This window comes from Meleagris gallopavo, chromosome 1, assembly GCF_905368555.1.
Source record: "Meleagris gallopavo chromosome 1, MGAL_WU_HG_1.1, whole genome shotgun sequence".
NCBI lineage: Eukaryota > Metazoa > Chordata > Aves > Galliformes > Phasianidae > Meleagris > Meleagris gallopavo.
In genome coordinates this window covers 170892908-170906745 of record NC_139404.1, presented here as the reverse complement: position 1 = coordinate 170906745, position 13838 = coordinate 170892908, and the positions used below count along the sequence as shown (strand labels likewise).

General features: G+C 39.9%; 2 protein-coding genes across 13 annotated transcripts in view; one reads left to right on the top strand and one right to left on the bottom strand.

Annotated features, from left to right (window-relative positions):
* NBEA (neurobeachin) overlaps nt 1-13838 on the top strand; it is a 469696-nt gene that overhangs the window by 322995 nt on the left and 132863 nt on the right. The window lies entirely within an intron of this gene.
* On the bottom strand, nt 530-1731 carry LOC146545783 (uncharacterized; the record flags this gene model as incomplete). The annotated part of the gene is made up of 1 exon (XM_085216788.1): nt 530-1731. A coding segment is annotated over one exon (771 nt), but the record flags the coding sequence as incomplete, so codon positions are not given.

Below are 13838 nucleotides of genomic sequence, written 5' to 3'. Positions count from 1 at the left end.
GGCACCCACCCTGCGCACCGGCCCCGGTCTCAGCCCCAGCCCCGTCCGCCTTCCTCCGCCCGGCCCTGCCCGTGCCCGTGGGAGAGTTCTCCTCCCGTCGGAGGGGCCGCCCAACGGGGCAGCTTATCGGCGGCGATTCAGAGCCCTTCGGAGTAAAACATTCTTCCAAGCTCCGCGATTCGCGTGCTTTTAGCAGCTCGAATCGATGCGGAGGCTTAGCGCGTTTCGGTTTTTTGTGTTTGTGCCTTATGAGGGTAGAATCAATAGCTGAACGTCTTGTTGGCTTTCCCTCCAGGAACCAGCAGCGGATAGAAGGGAAAATCCCATCCGCCGCTTCCCCGCTTCGTGCCCGCACCCCGCGGTGCGCTCCGCTGTGCGCGGAGGTGCGCGCTTGGCTGCTCCGCGGGTATCCATTGAGTCGGAACGCGGCAGGGAAAGAGGGAGGGAGGGAGAGAAGGACGCAGCGGCCGCGGAGCCGCAGCCTCTGACAGCGCGGAGCCGGCGTGGGACGTGCGCTCGGCACATCCCTCCTTCAAATCCTTCAGATCGGGACCGCGATCTGCAAATCACTCGGAGAGTCAAACTCTTCTGCTCTGCAGTATTTGCTGGAACAAACACCTACGTTCTAAAAAAAAAAAAAGAAAAAGAAAAAAAAGAAAAAAAAAAAGAAAGAATTGACACCAAAGCTTTTCCTCGCTTGTGTTTAAGGAATCCGCTTAAGCCGCTTCCCGATTATTAATTCTTAAAGCGTCACAGCCCTGTCTTTCGCTGAGGAGAGGTCACGACGTTAGGCACTTTTCACGACATGCATTCACCGTATCCACACGACCAACTTTATTGCACAGAGCGAAGAATGCCCCACTCGGCGCTCGCCCTCCCTCGCTCTGGCTGCGGGCGCTTCGTGCCGCTTCCTCCAGGAAGCTGCTGGGAATCTTTTGCTGCCCATCGGTACCACAAGGCTCAGTGCCCTGGCCGCGACACCGCAGGTGACAGCTCGGCCTGCAGCCTCCTTCCCTCCGGCGGCTCGGAGCCGGGAGGAGCCGCTCGCCGCCCGCGTCTGGGGGCGGTTTCCCGGCGGGCGGGCGGGGACGGCCGCCGAGCGGGCCCACGTGGCTCCCCGGGAGCGCTCCCGGCCCCTCTCCTTCCCGGCCGCCGCCGCCGCCCACCCGGGCCCGGCCCGCTCCCCGCCGCCGGCCGAGCCGCACGTCCCGCCCTGCCGCTCCGGAGCGCCGGGGGAAGGGGAAGCGGCGGAGCCGGGGCCGGCGAGCGGGTCCCAGGGCACGGGGAGGCCCTCGGCGGTGCGGCCCGCGGCGGTGCGTCCCCGCCCCGGCGCCTCCCGGCGCGGAGCCTGCGTCCCTTCGTGGCCGGGGGCGGTGGCTGCGTGTCACCGGGAGCTCCCGAGCCGGTTGAAAACGAAAGTTGAGCCGCGCGGACAGAGGTTTTGCGTGCCTCGTCTCCTCCGAGGGGAACGGCCGCTTCCTGCGGGATGACGACACGCAGCCCCAGTTCCGACACGCGATTCGCGTCGTCGGCCGCGCGATAGGAATGGGAAGCGTTCGGGAGCGGAGAGCTTTGTGCGCGTCCCGTGGGTTTCGCGCAGGTTTCTGAAGGCAGAAGGCAGCAGTGCCCGTAACTGCCGGCACTCTGAATTTTCACGATGTTGCAAAATGAATGGAAATCAGAATGACGCCTTGTGTGCCAAATCAGAGCTTTCCGTAGATGATACGAACATCAGATAATGCGTTTTATGTGTATTTGTTGTCTCTCGGCGGTGCGGCTGCGTTGTGCGTGTCAGACGTAGCCTGGGCTGGGTTATGGTTAGCCCTAAAGTTTGCGATTAGTTTCGCTGCATCACTTGGGTTCACACGTAAAAACTACGCATTCGGTAGTTTGGAAATACGGGCATTTGGGCGTTGCTGCCACCGCTCAACCACTGAGATGTAACTGCGGGGGTGACCCGAGCGCCGCAAATGGCGAAAAGTCGGCGGTGTGGTTTGAGTTCTGAAAACGGTGATATATATCTGCCACTGTGTAATACAAAATAGGAATATTTGGGGAACTTCTGACCATTCGGTGCCGTTCGTTTTCCTTCGCGTTTATCGATGCGTCCTTAATAAATTATAAAAGGAAGGAACACCTTTTCATCACCGAGTTTTATTTTTATATGTATGGAGTTGTTCTGGGGATTAAAATCACCTCGTTAAAATGATGATTGATCATTTGTCATGTTAATGGCACCATCTGATATTGGTGACTTTTACCAAATGGCTGTTTTCTAGCTATTTTCCCCCAATTAGAGCCCTATAGCTGCCTTTGGTGAACCCTACTTGTTATTTCACATCTTTCTAAGTGCAGTGCCTTGTCATGCGGTGTTCTCGTTAACCACAGTGCCAAACAGTGCTGAAAACGCCTGACTGCAGGTATTCGCCCACGCCTCCAAACTGTACATCGAAAAAAAAAATAAATAAATAAAGTTGCGTTTATACATTTCACCAATGATTTCTTTTCATATGGTGAAAAATATGAGCTAAAAGGCACACGCAGATGTGGATACACACGAAGCGCTTACACTGATAGCACTTTATATTCCTTAGTATGTAGCGTTAGTTCTTCTGCACGCAACTGCTCATGAATTTTAAAGTTTTATTTTTTAATATCTGCCTATTGCGCTGGGGAGCTCGGAAAAAATGAAGCGGAGTTGATTAAATTATTTATCCCTGCTGCTGAAGTGAGTTTGAAGGCTCATTGAATGGATCTGATTTCTTAGCTCCTCTTTCTCCCCTTCCCCCCTCAATTCATCCTGGTTATTTCATCCATATCATCCTGCCAGCAACAATAAATTCACTTTTTTTTTTTTTTTTCTTTTTATCAAGTAGGAAAACTAAAGACAGATATTTGTGGAGACTTTGCTTTAAATGTCACATTATCCGAAATGCGCAGCATCTTTTTTTCACTTGTGAAAGAAGTTGATGGCACTTCAGATTTTCTGTACTCTTATTTGCATTTTACTTTTTGACTACGCTTTCAAGTTTAGGAATGACAGTGCTAAGCTGGAATGTAAGTTACAGAGGGTTTGCAAAAGCTTGATTACGATGACGTTATACACTTCTGTACTTAGATTTTGGTGTATACACTTATGTAGAATTATGTATTCAGATGTTTTTCTTCCATTATCTGCAGTGTTCTGCAGATGTTTTTTTTTTCTTTTGGGGTAAAAAAAAAAAGTATTCTAGCTCACTTTTGCTATACACAATTCACATTTGTTAGTGCTAAATTTAGCATGTGTACATTTTCACTTTTCATTAAAAATAAAAAGATGAAGAGTTTGTGTCAATGTTGGACTTTGTCACCATAGCTCACACGGATGAACAGTTAATACTTTAAATTCTTCTAATCTTCAATCTGCTAAGGGAAAAAAACAGCAATTGATTTGTTGTCTTTAAAATGTTACATCTCAAAAGTAAACATAGAGCTCGCCCAACTGCAAATTGTGATTTTAACTAGAACTGCAGAAACATCCAAGCAGGAAAAAATGCATTGAATTATTCATTTGGTTCACTTCTACATCAGCTTCTCCAAAGCCAGACATTCCTTCAAGTACAGCATTTCATTTAGGGAGTCCAACACTGCTGTTTAAAAAAAAAAAAAAAAAGATCTCCTGCTTTGAGAATGTTCTTTTCTACTGAACTGAGAAGAGTACGGAATCAGTGGGGATTAGCGCCTTTTAATCTACTACATCTGTAGCAGGTCATCCAACACTGCAGAGCTCTCATTACTGTTTCGTGCTGTATATGATTAAATGACTGAAAATATTCAATGTTGACCTTGAAAATAAAGCCGTATGTGTTGGATGAGCAGCTTCCTAAGACTTCATCTCTAAGCTAACCTTTCCCCTTGGTAACTTCTATCCCTGGAATGCATTATCTGAGGGAGGACCAGAGCGTTAGAAAATGTCAAGACTAAAGCGTGGTACTACGTGAAATACCATTATGTGAATTACAGCATCACTCAGCTTCTTCATGCTACATTTTTATGAGAAAACCAACATCTTTTAGTCCATCCGAAGTGGGAGAGTGGTATGTCTTCAACAGATACACTTTTGGGACCGACGTTTTTCCGTAAGCTTGTTTCATGTCCTTCATCAAACTCAACTACACACTTTTGCAGATAGTTGCTAGAACTGCTGAAATCTGCAGAGAGCATGTTGCTCCACATCTTTAAATGCTGGCCTATATACCAGTATTACTAAGCACCCTTTTGTCATATACGTTTTGTTACATTGTGTGTTTAACGCTGATTTTTATGCTGCATATAATGCATGTTAAGCCTCTGTCCTCTCTCCTTACAATAGCATGGGTATGGTAAATCACCTATGTAACTAATTTCATTTCAACTTAGCTATAAAAATACATGCCTTGCATATTTTAATGCCAACTTCTACTTTTTAATGCAGCTTTTAGATATTTTCTTTCAAAATAAGGGTGAAGGGAGGAGTTGAGTGAGTTGGTCATGAGTGATTAATATATTTCGTTGAACCTTATGAAGTCCCTGATCCTGCCAATACACATATGGTTAGCTAAACAGTCGGCTGGTGCTGGTGAGGTCAGTGTCTTCTTTAGTCCAACAGTTGGTTAAGCCCATGGGCAGTTATTTGCAGAATTGGGGCCAAAGAAGGATAACAATTGGAGGTTAATTTATGACTAGCATGGATACAGAGTGCCTTTATACCGTTTGAAGTATCAAATGCATTGATCATTATAATAAGGAGAGTGTATTTTTGGCCTGAGCATCTGGTCTTCTCTCAAGCAAGACCTCCCAGTTAATTTCATTGTTTTAGAGATGATACTGTTGACTTAGCTTAACACATTGCTCCCACAAAAATACTTTCCTTAATTTACTCTGTTGCTTATACGAGAAGGATGAGGCTATTCATAGAAATAGGTGAAAGATTTTGCTTCCAAAATCTCAAGATTGATTTTTCATACACATTCACAAGTTCAGGACTATTTCTAGAACTCCCAAAAGGTACAGGATCTTTTAACAGTCTTAAATATAAGCAACATACTTGCTAAAAACACTTATTCATTGTTCCTAAAATATACTGGTTGTAACTGTAATGTAAACATGTCAACCAACTTACTAGTTAAAGAAGAAGAGGAGAGATTTGTTGAGGAAAAGCTTGATACTAAAGTCTTCTGGCCTTTAAAATATATTGGTGTTCCCAGGACCACTCAACATTTTTTCTTAACCGGTGGTGTGTAATAATTGCAGAGCATAATTTTTTTTTTTTTTTTTTTTTTTTTTTTTGTCTGGAGGAGAAGGAAGTCTGTAATTAAGAACACCAAATCACTCTGGTTCTCCACTTATTTGGGTATGAAAGTTTAATGTAGGTCACCTACTGCCCTTCCTACTTCTATCGTTTTTTCAGCATAGCTCTAGGACAGAGTATACAGAATGGGGTCCTTTGAGGCACAGTGACAGTGTCATTGAAGTGGGAATGACTGGAGAAGTGACAGTATTCTTGTAAATTCGCATCTCCAATACAGTTGTTGAAAGAGAAATACGAGCTGCTTATGGAAATATCTGTGTTTGTCTTACTGCAGTATTGCCATCAATTTTCTTGAGAGTGGAAACAGATTTTGCTATTTGGGCATGTTATAGTTTATAATACATCAGTGCCATTGAAAATAAGAAAAATAATACGGTGTATCTGGTAGGGCGGTGACAATGTTATATCCTAAGTCTCCTTAGTTTTAGGTGTGCTGAAGAAGATACCTTTATTATTTCACATTTTAAAACCTTTATTTACAGTTTCAGGTGATTCGGAATAATTAGTTTGTAAAACTGAAGGAGTCTTCCAGGATTTTTTTTTTTTTGTTCCTATGGCTGGTTATTTTAAAGGTGTGAATTTACTTCTGTTGTATGACATTTACTTGTCAAAAGTGAGCTGTAAATGTATTCCTTATAATTATTTGTTTGGTCATTACTGTGGTAATTCTAAAGTTACTCAGTGTGTGCGGGCCTACTAAGAGAGAAGTTAGTGCAAACAAAAGGATTCTGTTTTATCTTCAGTGAATATTTTAGCATTTCCACTTTTCTTATGCAAATTATTTCTAGATACAAAGTGGCTAAGTTGGCTTCAGTTTTGAAAATAACCTTATAAAAAGGAATTGCTAACAAATGCAGAACTCTTGCTAGTACTCTGACGTGCACAAGAGTGCACTGCATATGCTAGACTGTGCCGTATCTCTTGTACTTCTTGTCTACACTTCAACAGATTGCTTCTTTAAGGAGGTAAAAAATGACAGCAAGTATGTTGGACAGCAGTTTTCTCATTATATTCCGTGAGTGCATTCATTATGTATTATTAGCCCTTAATTGCAAAAATGAAATAATATATCCATTTATCTTGGCAAACCCATTATTTCTAATATGTCCCTTACAAAATCATGTGGATCAGCCTGAATCTTTTCTTCTATATGTCCTATTTAGGTTTTTGTTGGATGAGAAAGAAACTTTTCACGTTAGATTTATTACTAACTTAATCCACTCTTGGTAGGCAAACTGCGTATCTCGATGGAGTGAAAGAAGTCCTCTCTCCCCCATCCCCCAAAATTCAGTTCTTCATTTGTTTTGTTCACCACACTGCATTAACACAGTTTTCCCCTGTGTGCATCTGCCAGTGTACAATTTAGCCACGGGCATCTGTAGACCTTGTGGTGATCAGTATTGCAGGCAAAAGCCATATGTGTTTAAATAAAAAAAAAATCTCTTTATTTCATTTGCTGTTTTAACTGGATGGATAACTTTTGTGCCTCAAGACAGAGGAAGAGAAAATAGAGAAATAATTAATTGCCTCTATTCTTGAGGCAGTTTCATTTTCCCTCTCCAATATGGAATGCTTGTCAGCTTTCCTGATAAATGACTGCATGTATTTGCATAGATTTTACATTAACACAAAAATTAGTTTTATTTGTGAAAAACTAGTTTACATAATAATGCAAAATCGAGCATTATGGATTATGTTTCCCAATTTGAGAGTCTGTGGAGAAGTGAGGGTTTTTTTTTCTTTTTTATATTCAGTGGTTTTATTTTCAGTGTCAGAGCATATTAGTTTTTAACTTTGTACTTTGTTTCTATAAGAATAACCGAATCAGGATCTTTTCCTGTTTATAAACCATTTATTCTCTCTTTCGTAGATTGAATAATTGATGCTGGTGTGAAACCAACTTCTTTCATAGGTTTTTACACATGCCGTATATTAATTATAACCTTAAATATTAATTCATCTGCACAATTTCATGGAACTGTTTAGGAAAAAAAAAATGCAGCAGATTGTCAAACACGTGCTAAGAATATACTGCTGCTATTAAAATAGTGGTCCATCAGTATTCTTTCAAAGCATTAATGTACTGCATTAACTTGTATTCCAGTGTAGGACTATTTTTTTCCCTGTACCTAATAACCTGCCTATTTTAAGTAATTAGGCGTCCTTGGCTTGAAGTGACAGTACCACACCTCTGGTTAAAAACTGTTTTATTCATAATTGGTTGTGTCCATAAATAAATTTGGTGAAAATGTATTTAAAAAAAAAAGTGAAGTACCCTAATTTTGAGACAATTGCTGTTGTTTTCAAGTCACAGGAATTGAATATTTTTTCATATTCTAAGAAGTCCGATGTCTAAAGTGCTAATTGTACATCAGCTTGTTCTCTATGCTGAAACAAGTGTAGATGCATTCACTGCTGTTATTTCATGCTGTATAACAAAAAGGAAATATTGCTTCTTGTGAAGCATACTATGGTTAATGGCAACTTAAGGTAAAAGAGCCTTTGCCATTTCTTGAATCTGGGACACCCTAGGTGCCAGCTGTCACTGCTCAGCTAATGATGACAAATGCCCCTCTCTATGCAGATTGCAGAGCTTGCAGGCTGCTATGAAAGGCAGCCAGATTACCTTTCTTCAGATAGTAACTTAACCTTTTAAACTTGAGTGTCAAAATGAAATTATTAGCTGGGACAGTTTCAATATCTGTTTCTTTAAAAAACGAAAAAAGAAAAGAAAAAAAAAGAAAAGGAGGAGTAGGCAGTAACTTCAAATAATACCCTAGCAGCTCATATTCACCAATTGTTCATGCTTCTCTGATGTTTTAAAAATAGGAAATTGCTGCCACTGTGCCTGTGAGCACAGAGTATCTGCTTGTGTTCAGTGCATAAATACTGCACACTGACCTCCTGGTTGCAGTGCACAGAAATGTGGCCAAGTGGGCCAGGTTCTGTCCTTGCTTACATCCACGCGGCATTGCTGTTGTGCAGATGTCACTGATCGCAGGTTAACTGCTGCTATTTATAAGAGACCTTAACTGAACTTGCATATTGGGGATATACTCTGTTCTCTACGTGACATTTCATGTTAGCAACCTGAAGTCATGAACCTCAGCTAGAGACTAGTGTATGAAAATAACTGAGTATTTACCTCTTAGATCTGAGCAGTTTCACAGAGCTCAGAGTCACTCAGGGTCACACAGGCAATTGTAAGTGACTGATTTCAATCCATTCTTCAGCCAGACCTTTGGACTTAAGTGCTGGACTGTCTTGGAAGTAGCTAACTGGTGTGGGACTGTCATACAGTTTCTTCATTGCATGTTGAAATAGTGGTACAGCGTAAGCCCTGTATGCAACATCCAAAGGTGCAGGGTGTTCTTTGAGAGTGTGCCTGTATTTATGTGGGTATGTTTGTATGTGTTTATACACTTAATAGGTGATTAAATGGATGTCTGAGCATTCCTATTGATATGGGTACATGGGTAATCTCCAAACAGTACATATTCTCATATTAACATACTGGCACACATGAGCATGTTTAACTTGAGCATTACACTTACCATTAAATCGGTCTGTAAAATGAAGTGTTTATGAATATCAGCTTCCCTGTAAGTGAAACATAGGTTAGTTTCAGTAAACAAGTACTTACCTTCAATATTTTCATGACTGAATCTCTGTAGAAGTGAGCAATAACAAAATTACAGAAACAAGGTGGAAAGACATTTAATGAGAAGACCAGGAACAGAGTCAGTTGTTAAATAATAAGAATAGGAAGGAAGGAAAAAGACATTTGGTATGATATTAAAATGTCATAGACAGAAAAAGTTATTATGATTGGCAGAGAATGCAGGAAGCAGAAAAAAAATGAGTACATAGTGAAGTTAAGATGAGATCCATTTCACAGTAACTGTAATGTGGTTGGTTCTGTAATAATCATTAAGGGAAGGTGATCTAATCTGCAAACGTAATATTAATTAAAATTGTTTTTTTTTTGCTCCAGAAAAAAAGAGTAGATCAGATCACTGATATGTGTTCTCAAAGAGCTTCAGTGTTGGCTTCTTTTTGTACTATAGTGTATGAAATTGAGATGCTGTTTAATATATATTAGAAATATTTCCCTTTACAGTTCAGAGATGTTTGTTTTTTTCCTGTGCATAAGTATGTTAGATTTAACATTTCTGTTTTGTTTTTATTTGTTTTTCTTTCAGACATTATGTTCAAAGTATTTAAAACCATACACGTCTCATTATTTTGAGCAAGTGTAGCACAATCTGGGAAATAAAAAGGACAAAGGTCTAGTGTTTCATATTCAGCTTTCCTGGCTTGTTGGTTGAATAGGCATCAAATGAAGTCCAATGCCTATACAAAAGAAATGTTCCTTGTTTGGATTTGCCCCATCTGTGTCATCTGGTGGCTTATGCAATAGGAGGTGTTATCACATGAATCCAAATGCACAAGCCAGTTGTTTTATGGACTCTTTCTGTGCTTGGAGGAGTTTATAAGTTGCCCACTCTATTGTGTGTCACTCCCAGATGACACGTGTGCATTCTGCTGAGCATATTTTGGGGGTAATTATAACTAATGAAGCCTGGTACACAGCTTGTTCACAGAGTGATTTATTCTGCTGCTGTCTGATTCCTGAGACTTCTGTAAAATGGTTATATTGTGCATTCCACTTTGGACATGTAGGGGAGCATGTGGTATTGAGTCAGTCTGAGAAAACTGAAATAATTTGTTACTCAGTGTACCACAGACTAATTACAAAGATATTAGCTGGGTACATCTGTTTAAAAACATAGGAAGGAATTGAAATTATAAATGAGATGTGTAACTTCAGGCATATCAACTTTCGTGTGGCCCCTGCTTAGTCATTAACTCTTCCCAGACTTGCAGCAAGCCATTTAGATGCACAGCTCAGAGTTCCTCTGGACCCCAACAATTAAGGTTTGGTTCCCTTTATACCTTTCAGCAAAGCAGATTTTATTCTGCAAGTTATGATAACTTGTGATAGCTCATGGAAAGATAGATTTAAAAGTTGGGAAGAAAATACTCGATAATTTTGCAGGTAGAAAACAGTGAAAACAAAAAAAGGGGAGGTTAAAAGTTATAGCAATGGATGAGAGGAATGAGATCAATTTTGGCACACATTTCATAAAAAGTATTATGTAAGGATGGAAAAAACAACTGCTTAGAAAATACAGTTCGTGTCGTTATTAGTCTGCATGAGTAGAAAAATAGTTTTACTAAGAGTGAATTATTGTTTTCATCTGGTTTTGTGAAAATCACCTGGGATTTGTGCAGATTTGTGCACACAGACACAACACGATGGGTGAGAAGATATCCCTAGTTCAAAAAGTGAATCATGCAAGCTGACATTTCTGTGTGTGTTGAGCAAGAGGATGTAGTCACCAGCAGACCTGAAGTTCACCTCTGGCCTAACCTATCCCCATAGTGAAGCTTGCAGTATCAACAAAAATTATGAAAATCAGCATTTTCACTGGGAAAGGAAAGAAAACAAAATGTAATTTCTCCCGAGTTCTTGTCTCATGAAGATAAAAGTGGAAAGGAGATCTGGCAGTAACTTCATCCTTACTCCTGAACTTGCATGGAACACGTTCTCCTAGTCAGAGTCTGTATGGCAGTGCTATAAAGCTGAGATGATAACCATCAGTAGGTAGGATTATTGGAGGAAAATATAAAATGTGTATAGAAAAAACTAAAATTTGAAGACTGGCTGGTTTGCTGCAAACAACTGTATCATACTGTAGTACTTATGTTGTTTTCTGTAAACAGAATTTGTTTTCAAAATGTGGCAAAATGAATGTTTAGCTTTATGCTTTGTTCTTGATTCCCTCTCTACATAAAAGTATGCTCTAAATACAATTTGTGCATGATGATTTATGGCAGTATGAAATCTGACCTGGTTTGAGTTTGCTGGCAGTACAGTTGGGATTATAACTCTTGGGGTTTTAACTCTTGAGGGCTTTTAATACATACATTACCCACTTACATACCTTCCATGCCAGGTGCGTGGAATGAAGTAGGCTGTGTTACAAGAGGTCTGCTAAACTGGCAACATATTCATTGGAATCCTTAAATAGGATTAACTTCACAGGTGAAAATCAGAATTTTGCACAATTTTTAATGTTTTACTCTTTTTCTGTTTGTTTATTTTGTTTGTTTGTTCTGTGTTAAATGAGCGTGACCAACTACAATGACTCATGAGCTAGAAGATGCCTAGAAATGGGTGGTTGTTTTCCTTGAAGAAAGATTGTTTAAAGAATGGTTAGGGAGAATTATGTTTTTGTGCTGTTAAAATATTGAAGTTGTCAGATGTAGTTTTGTTTTCTCAGTAGTCCGGTCATGCTTAGTCAGAGTTTATCTGTTATGCATAACTTTAAAACATTTCATAATGTATTTAAGATTAATGTTCCAAATCAAGAACTATCTAAAATGATGGTGCTAATTACATCAGTGAAGCTTACGTGTCATTCTTTTGCGCTGACCAAACTTTAGTTTCATGATCTCATTTCTCATTGTAGTCAGCTGCCTCAAGAGTACTGAGCTTGCTTGCATCTGAGCAGAGTGTGGTCTTCTGAAAGCTAGGAATTGCAGCTGTAATTTCATTCTCTCTGCTACTTTTGTTACTTCTGAAGCTGCATTCATTTTACTCGTTTCTACTCTTTTGCTACTTTACAGGAATTTTGTACAAAAAGACAATTTAATTCACATTGAAGCTAGAAACTTATTTATACTGTGAGTTGTTAGGGTCAGTGCATGTGATTGCCTTATCAGTTATGGAAAGATGAAAATCATTTTTCATTCTAGTAGCTAGAGAATAGTAGTAAAATAGTTGTAAAATATTAATACTCGTTGCCTAAAATGATAATCATTTAGCAGAAATTCTAACCAAGAATGTGAGTTGCTTGCCTTATTGGGCAAGAAATTCTTCTTTGAGCTTCACATTAGTGGTAGCCTTGCCCTTTTGCTAGTAAACCTTTCTCTTCCATTTTTCCTTGTGGTTTACCAGGTTTGTGTGGCCAGGCTGCCCAGTTGCACTCTCTGTTCATTAGCAGTTTTAAAAAATGGTTGACTGAATACTGTTCGCCATATTCCGTATGTGCAGATCAGACACAGAGAGGACAGGTTGGACTGCTTGAGAAATAACTGCTGGCACATCTGAGTTCAGTGAATGTGTAAAGAATTTGAACTCCATCCTCACGCTGACTCTGTAGTACTGCATGTGATGATCAGTTCTGCGGGCAAAAGGATAGTGATTCAGTTAAAAAATCAAGTTTTACATCAATTTAAGTTTATACAGCTTATATGCAGAAATAATTCACAAAAAAAGAAGACAATAAAAGATTATGCTGTCTTTGAATTAGAAAAAAAAAATCAAGGATGGGATGCAGATCAGATCAAAAAGATCAAAGAGAATAAATTTGAAATTGAAACTATTAGAATTTCCCAAGAAGAATTGATTTGAAAACGTCTGGCAAAGTTTATTTCATTGGAGGGAGGGGACTTAAAACAATGTGAAGAGAGTCAAAATGGGAAATCGGAGGACAAAATAGAAGCAGATTAAAGAAGCTTGGCTAAAGAAGTTTGAATTACAGTGGAAGCAGGTAGAGTTTTCTTCATATAAATACCCCAGTAAACAGGAATTCCCACTTTGAGGACTCTCTACCAGTGCATCTAACCACAGTGGTCCCACATCATGACTCTGATGTTGTGAATCATGCTGGCAAGTGTTAACATTTCCCAGGCTTACTCTTGACTCTGCTTGAACTGAGCCAGCATGAATGTAACTGCTGTTTTTGTGGGCAGAAGTCATTGTTTTGTGAGAGCAAATAAGGTAGCTTTCCAAGAGCTGTTCTCAGGAGCCCCCAGCAGTGAAAAAAACAGCCTTTCCAGCATCCTTCACTGACCTAGAGGTTAACCTGTCCAGAAGCTTATGCAACCTATACAGTAAGGGAAAGCTTTATTAGGATGGGAACAGGATAAGCTCAGGAAGAGCAAGGCAACAGAGAGAATACAGAAGTTGAGAAGGTACAAATAAAATGAAGTTTATGCCAAGTATTTAAAAAGGTAGAAAATTATATTGACACCTTGGCCAATCTTTCATTACTTTCTGAATTCATTTCTAATGAGATAATGAAAATTTTTGGATGTACAAGCTGCTGAATTTGCTTGTATTGCATGTACTCTGTGTTCTTAAATTAATGTTTCTAAATGTGGGACTTATGGGCCTTCATTCACGAGCCTACATTATTTGTTACTGTTCTTTTTTAATATTTATAGATTGACATACGCTTCCATATTCAATAAATATTTAAATGTTGTACTAAAGGATATGATCTAGTCGGGAAATATTAGTGGTAGGTAAACAGATGGAGTGGATGATCTCGGAGGTCTTTTCCAACCTTGGTGATTCCATGATTCCATATTGCCTTACAGAAATAAAAATAATGTGATTCTGGCCTCACTTTACTGTCTAATTTTGTCAAAAGCAAGA